At 40.9% G+C, this 8,098-nt stretch overlaps 1 protein-coding gene across 1 annotated transcript in view; it reads left to right on the plus strand.

The window, feature by feature from the left end:
• ccdc3a (coiled-coil domain containing 3a) overlaps positions 1 to 7,707 on the plus strand; it is a 76,186-nt gene extending 68,479 nt beyond the window's left edge. Inside the window, exon 3 of the mRNA XM_048554330.2 lies at positions 6,798 to 7,707. Within this exon, the coding sequence (XP_048410287.1) occupies positions 6,798 to 7,067 (270 nt within the window). The 3' untranslated portion in view covers positions 7,068 to 7,707. The remainder of the gene's footprint in view (positions 1 to 6,797) is intronic.
• The last annotated feature ends 391 nt before the right edge of the window (positions 7,708 to 8,098 follow it).

Below are 8,098 nucleotides of genomic sequence, written 5' to 3' on the forward strand. Positions count from 1 at the left end.
AGAGATCAACATTAACAGTTGAGAGGTTGATTCAAAAGTTACATAATAGCAGGGAAGAAACTGTTCTTGAATCTGTTAGTACGTTTATTCACACTTTTACATCTTCTACCTGACAGATGAGGGTGGAAAAGAGTATGGGAGAAGGCCATTCAGCCCGCTGAACCTGCTCTCCCCTTCAATCTGATCTTTAGCTTCAACCCAACTTTCCTGCCCAATACCCATCTCCCTCTTTCCCTGAGACAGCAAAAACCTGTTGATTTAAATCTGTTCAACAACGGAGCATTCACAATATTTCAGACCAAATCTCTCAGTTGTTAACTCTTGATATATGAAATGGCAGGGTTGGCATTATTGTACGGGAATTGCTGGCTACTCACTGCACGAGAAAGTCAGTCTTTCATCTACAGTATGTATTTCTCACCTGAATGGTGCTTTTTTCATATCAGTCGCCTTTTTCTCCAATTGATCTGAGCGCAAGATCGAGACTAATTCTTTAGTGTAATACTGAGGGAGCACCACATTGTTAGGGAGAACATCTTTCACAACAGGGGTTAAAGGCAAGCTTTCAGTACTCATGAGATAACAAGGTGTGGAGCTGGATGAGCACAGCCGGCCAAGCAGCATCAGAGGAGCAGGAAAGCTGACGTTTTGGATTTGAACCCAAAGGTCTTTACCCGAAATGTCAGCTTTTGTGCAGCTTGTCCTGCTGTGTTCATCCAGCTCTACATCTTGTTATCTCAGATTCTCCAACATCTGCAGTTCCTACTATCTCTACTCATGTTCTGTTTTGGATATAAAGCATTTAAATCTGAAAGAACATATACCTGCAGCTTAAGCTACATGCTGGTGTCTCACCACTGATCTTCAGATGTTATAGGTATTTATTCAAAGTTATTTATGATTTACTAATTTTTTGGGGTTCTGCCAGCTTATTTCCCTTAGTTCCAGAAGCTAATACTGCCAGGACACCAAGTGCTAACTTGTGAGGATAAATAATAATTTATTTTACTGAAATATAGGAAAGAAAGAATTGCTTTTATATCAAACTTGTTGCAACCAGTAGAATTTAAAATGTCTTACAACTAATGAACTACTTTTGACCCTTTTAACGTGAGGAGTGCAGTAGGCAATTTGCATACAGCAAGGTTCCACAAAATGCAACGTGACCCTGACCCGATAATGTATTTGTGACAAAAACAAAGCTGCTGGGAAAACTCAGCTGTGAAGGAAAAACAGAGTTAATGTTTCGGGTCCGGTGACCATTCCTCAGAACTGAATGTTTTTGTGGTATTGATTTAAGGGTTAAATGTTGGCTAGGACATCTTGAGAAACAGGCCTGCTCTTGTTTAACATAGCACCTGGAGACCTTTTACATCCAGCAGGTGGATAACATCTCGTTGCAGAAGATGACTCCTTCAGCACTGCACTGGACAAACAGCCTTGATTCTTGTGCTCCAACCTATTGGAGAAAAGGTGACTAAGAAGGAACATGATTCAAGGCTTTAAAATGCTGAGAAATACATTGTGTAGATACACAAAAATGAAATTAAACCATAGTTCAGAAGAAACATGGTGGAACAGTATCTGAGCACAGTTGGCATTCAATTAATTTCTTCAAAGACTTCAACAATAAAGAGTTACTTGGGAGCTATGAAGGTACAAACAGAAATTAGGAAATTCTTGTTTGGGTTGGAAGAATTCAGGTGAGAGTGTTGCTTGGGTGATAAAAGCAGTACAGAGTGGATACATGGGGATGGATTTGATATTCAGTATTTTTTTTTACTGATAACCATTACTGATCAATTCTATTGCTGAGCATTGCCTCGGAGAGACGAAAGAATAAAAGTTGCTGTAATGATACTAGTGGCTGGAAATGCAGAGTTGAAGGAGCCAAAATTCTTCTCTGTTCCATGTTTTCTGCAGAATCAACAGATATTTATGACTAGAAGGTTAAAAATTACATGATAGAATACTGAGCTACAATATTCTAAATGATTTACACAAGGTTTATTTTATAATTAGTCTGTAGTTTACAACTTTAATTGAAAGTTGAACAGTACAATATTAAGTACATAGTTTAATAATTTAACTTAAAATCAAATTAGAATTGCTTTCTGGTCACTTATTAAGTCTTAAGACCCATTACACCATATGATATAGGAGCAGAGATTAGGCCATTTGGCCCATCGAGTCTACTCTGCTATTCAATCATGGCTGATAAGTTCCTCAACCCCATTCTCCCGCTTTCTCCCTGTAGCCCTTGATAATCAAGAACCTATCTATCTCAGTCTTAAATGTACTCAGTGACCCGGCCTCTACAGTCTTCTGTGGCAGTGAATTCCATAGATTCTGCACTCTCTGGAAGAGGAAGTTTCTCCTTATCTCCGTTCTAATTGGTCTTCCCTTCACTCTAAGGCTGTGCCCTCAGGTCCTAGACTTTCCTTCCAATGGAAACATCTTCCTGACATCCACTCTGTTCAGGTCATTCAGTATTCTGAAAGTTTCAGTTAGATCCCCCCTCATCCCTTCTAAACTCCAATGAGTATAATCCCAGAGCCCTCAAATGTTCCTCATGTGTTAAGCATGATTAGAAGTGTATCAGAGATGACTACCTTTGATTGTTCGGTTTAAATATCTTGTGAAAGACTTCTGTTCAATTCCTCTGCTTGATACTGGCTCCTGCTCAGCTTCCCTCTTTTTACAATTGTTTGTCCACATCTGCTACATGTTTCTTGTTCTTCCACCTGTTTGTGGCACGGTGGCTCAGTGGTTGGCACTGCTGCCTCTCAGCACCAGGGGCCCGGGCTTGATTCCATCCCTGGGCAACTGCTCACATGTTTGCATGTTCTCTCTGTGACTGCATGGGTTCTTCAGTTCTCTCCCACAGTCCAAAGATGTGCAGGTTAGGGTGGATTAGCCATGGGAAATGCAAGGTTAGGGTAGAGGGGTGGTTCTGGGTGGGATGCTCATCAGATGGTTAGTATGTATTGAATGAGCTGAATGGCCTGTTCCATACAGTATGGATTCTATGATTCATTTGACATTCTGGCTGATGGCCAGGACACTCTATTCTCTTGTTTGGCCTTTACTACAATTGACACTCACCTGTTTCAATGTTTCTGTTACTGTTTGGTTATTTCACTTTCAATTGTCCAAAACTCTCAGAGATATTAGGTATTTCTGTCAAAGTGGAATTGGACAGTGTGTGTGAATGATGCTTTAGACCAAAAGCAAATAATAATTATTTTTACAATTCCATCATTCTGTTTGTAAGGATTCCACTAGACCATGTTCTGAAAGTGTAGCACCGCTGAAAAAAATGTCACGACCTGGAATGGTTTGACTGCAAGTGGCAGAGAGGTTAAAAAAATCTCTATATCTTTAAAAAAAAGAGAGACATTTGTCACTCCCATAATGACTCTGGATGTGATGATGCAGTGAGTAGTTTAGACATGCAAATGCAATCCCAAGTTGAATCCTCCATCTGTGCTGGGTTGGTTGATCACACAAGGCAGTGGTAAGGGCACAAGATTTGGCCCCTGGGTTAGGCAAACTAAATCCTGGAAATTCAGATTCCTAACCTGTGGCCATCAGTAAAAGCTCATGTAAATGCATGTCAGGTAAAGATAGGATATGATTTAGCTGTCACACCCCTCTGCTTAGTTGAGAAACCTAATGATCGCTCTTGTTCACATTGGTTCACTAATGCCCTTTAGAGAAGGAAACTGCCATCCTTACCTGGTCTGGCCTACATGTGACTCCAGACTCACAGCAATTGCCCTCTGGGCAACTAGGGATGGGCAATAAATGCTGGCATAGCCAGCAACTCTGTCATTGCGTGAATGAATTAAACAAAAAGAATAATGGTCGGTTCTGGTGAGATAGTGGCTTGGTGATGATGGAGAAACAATGTGAGTAAAATTACTGTAGGTGGTGTTTATTTTTTGAATACTTAACAAGCTTGTATCAAAGTCTTCTCTGCTATTTTAACTATTGTTAACCTGTTTAAGGTAAATAGTTTATGGTCCCTCATGTAAAAGTAGAAGAGTTTGGTACAAATGTAATAAGAGGCAATACAAGGATATTTCCAACAATAAGCTTGATTCTTATATGCCAGGAAGAAGGAGAAAATCTGAAGTGAAAAGGGAAAGGAACATAGGAACAAAGTGGAAGCTGTTTGGCCCATCAGGTCTGATCCACCATTCAGTGAAATCATGTCTGATGTACCTACTAACTCCATATATCTGCAACCTGTGGAGCAAAATCAAACTCACTGTCTCTCCATGGATGCTGTCTGACCCTCTGTGATCCTAAATATTTGTTGTTTTCAGTACAGATTCCAGCATCTGCAGTAATTTGCTCCTTCCATATATCTGCATTTTGCCCTGAAGCCGTCCTGTAGAACCTTTGATTAGCACAAATCTGTCATTGTTAGATATGAAATACACAATTCAACTAGGATCAGCAGCAGAGGGGGATAACTGTTACATTTGTGGCTGACGTGTCACACCTTCATGAATTACACATAAACTTTATGGACTGACAGACCACGTCCATAACACCCATATTACATAAAGAAGGAAAGTGAGTTATGAAAGAATGTAAGGAGACCACAAAAGGACATTGATAGGTTAAGTGATTGGGTGAAGGTCTGGCAAATGGAGTACAATGTGGAAAAGTGTGAAGTTGTTCATTTTCCAAAAAGAATGAAAAAAAAGCATATTTCTCTAAATGGTGATAGGTTGCAGAGCTCTGAAATGCAGCGGGATCTGGGTGTCTTTGTGCATGAACCACAGTCTCCAGGTACAGCAAGTAATCAGGAAAACTCATAGAATGTTATGGTTTATTGTGAATGTAGTGCAAGAGTTAGGGAGGTTATGCTTCAGGTATACAGGGCATTGGTGAGACCACACCTGAAGTACTGCGTATGGGACTGGTCACCATTCTTACAGAAGGATGTTAATACATTCAGAGAAGGTTTACTAGACTAATACCTGAAATGAGCGGATGAGGAAAGGGTAGACAGGCTGGGCCTATATCCTCTGGAGTTTAGAACAGCCCGAGATGACTTAACATTTTAGCGATGATCTGTAGCTCGGGATGGTTTGTTCGCCAAGCTGACTGGTTTTCGTGCAAACATTTTTTCCCTCTTCTAGATGATATCTTCGGCACTGTGTGGCCTCCATTGAAGCACTATTGTTCTGTCCTGATCTGAATTTATATGGCCTGGTCTGTCATGATGGGTCATTCTGTTTCTGGTTTTGTACTGTAGTGGTATGAGATGGGGTCTATTTCAACATGTTTGTTTATGGTACTGGTGGTTGAAAACCAGGCCTCCAGGAACTCTCGTGCTTGTCTTAGAATAAGGATAGGGCACTAACCAACACTTTGCCAGCTACTGTCATTGATGAAAGGCCCCATACCCACAATGAGCAGGACAAATGTGATTTATAAAATACCATGCAGCAACTGCAAGAAGCGTTACATTGGACTGACGGGCAGGAAACTCGTCACCAGGATACACAAGCACCAACTCGCAGCAAAATGGCGCGACCAACTCTCCCTTGTTTCCACTCACTCCAACATAGCAGGGCATCAGTTTAACTGGGACAATGTAGCAGTACTAGGACAAACAAAGCAAAGACAAGCGCAAGAATTTCTGGAAGCCTGGTTTTCAAGCACTGGTATCATAAACAAACATGCTGAAATAGACCCCATCTACTTACCAGTACGGAACTAAACCGGAAACAGAACTACCCACCATGACGGACCAGGCCATATAAGTTCAGCTCGGGACAGAACACCAGCACTTCAATGGAGGCCACACAGCGCTGAAGATATCACCTAGAAGGCGGACAAAGTGTTTGCACGAAAACCAGTCAGCTCAGCGAACCAATCAACATCTCTGAGGTGACTTAATAGCAACTTGTAAGACCCAAAGGGGACTTGACTGGGTGGGTATGGAGGGGATGTTTCCTCTTCTAGAAGGATCTAAAATTAGGGTCACTGTTTAAAAATAAGTTTGGGGGGGGGGAAGTGTCCATTTTAAACAGTTGAGGAAACTTTTTTTTCTCCAAGGGTTCCCTTCCTCAAAAGGCAGTAGATGGAGAATCTTTAAATATTTTGAAGACAGAGGCAGAGAGATTGTTGAGTTCCAAGGGAACGAAAGATCATTGGGGATATGAAGGGTTTGTAGAAGTAACGTTAAAACTAGATCAGCCATGTTCTTACAGAGTAGCAGTGCGGGCTCGATGAGCCAAGTGGCCTACTCTAGACCTTGTTTATACGATCGTAGCCTGATACGTAGGAATTGTCACTGGCCATTCAGCCCGTCAAATCTGCTCTGCTCAATGAGACTACAGCTGGTTTTATAATCCTCAACTCCACTTTCTTGCATTTTCTTCATAACCCTTGATTCCCTTACTGGTTAAATATACCTTAAATATACTGAACAACTCAGCCTCAACAGCTCTCCGCGGTAAAGAATTCCACAGATTCACTACTTTGTGAGAGAAGAAACTCCTCCTCATTTCTGTCTTAAATATGCGACCCCTCATCTGAGGTTATGCCATCTGGTCCTAGACTCTCCCACAAAGGAGTAATAACCCCTCCACTTCTACCCTGTCAATCCCTCTAAGAATTATGTATGTTTTAATAAGATTGCCTCTCATTCTCCTAAACTCCAGCACACTGACTATTTGTGAAGGCCGAGTTCCACCACGGTTATATAGTTCTCTAAGTGCCAAGGAAGAGATTACAAATAAAGAAATAGCATTAAACTTGTGCTCCTTTTGCAGCTCATGTGTTCTACGGTGCAGAAGGCACTTTTTGAAGAGGAAGACCGGGTGAAGAAATTGATCAGCCGGGTCGCCATGCTGGAGAACCGCAACAGGCAGCTGAAAGATAAGGTTAAGAGAGTGAAACGCACCCTGCGGCAGGTGAAGAAGAACAGCCGTCGCATGGAGCAACTGAACAAAAAACTGCTGGAGAAAACAGCAACCCCGCATTATGTCAAACCCGACTCCAACTCTGAGAGCATAACATTTGGGCAGAGCACAGGGCATTGAATTTGTTACACCTACTTTCGCTTGCCTCGTACATTACTCAGCGAGCTAACACGGGAGGTGCTGGGCACTTCAGATAGCTCAATCACTGTACACATGTCAGCGATGGTCACCAAAGGCCACTAGGAGACCCTTCAGCCAGCTATGAATAGTTTATAACCTCATCACTTTCTTTAAGGAGAGGAATGGAAAACCAGGACTTGTTATTGCGCACAGTATTAATCACTATTTTACTTAGGTCAATATGTGCTGAGTATTTCTTGCTTTTGCTGCACTGATGCCTTTTGAGAATTATTTGTGTTTATTCTTGTAATTGAGGAATAAATGACCCCATACTTAGCAGCACCATTGTTGGTATGTAAAGTGCAGACAATATCCATTTGTTTAATGCTTTTGAAACACAGGGTTCCTTTGTGTGGACAACAGTATGACAGTGAAGCTGCAGAAAGCACGGCTATTCTTGAGTCCTCTGTAAACTTCTTGACACATTTACACGCAATATGAATTTTGAAGCCTTTAATGGTGAAGTTATCTTGTACATTAGCAAGTGTAACTAAGTTTAGACAGTTTCACAACTATGGCCTTTATCTGATTTCTGATCTACTTGTAGGATGTTTTCTACATATCTCAATAAAAACATATACATTGCTAATTATTTTGCTTCTGGTGGTGGATCATGATTTTGATTTCTTACTTTAAGCCAACCATACCAAGTCTGGAAAGTCTATAAAGAACAAACATAGAAAATCTCTCAGTTTTTGGATAAGATTAATTACGCCTTTGTGATTACAGTTATTCGAATTGTAATCGAGCACATCAATCTCCTTGACTAATGACAAAGTGTTTCAAAGATTACAGATTATTTCAACTCTCCTTTGACAATATAAGGACTGCCAGTATAACAGCGTGACGTTTTTCTTGGCTGGAACAAAAGTATTGAAAGTAAAATGGCTTCTACATGTTGTCAGAGAACAAAAATGATTAAACTGTTGAAACTATTTGCTTTGACAGCTGCTCAACTTTGATGTTTGGTT

This window comes from Stegostoma tigrinum, chromosome 25 (assembly GCF_030684315.1).
Source record: "Stegostoma tigrinum isolate sSteTig4 chromosome 25, sSteTig4.hap1, whole genome shotgun sequence".
NCBI classification, from domain to species: domain Eukaryota; kingdom Metazoa; phylum Chordata; class Chondrichthyes; order Orectolobiformes; family Stegostomatidae; genus Stegostoma; species Stegostoma tigrinum.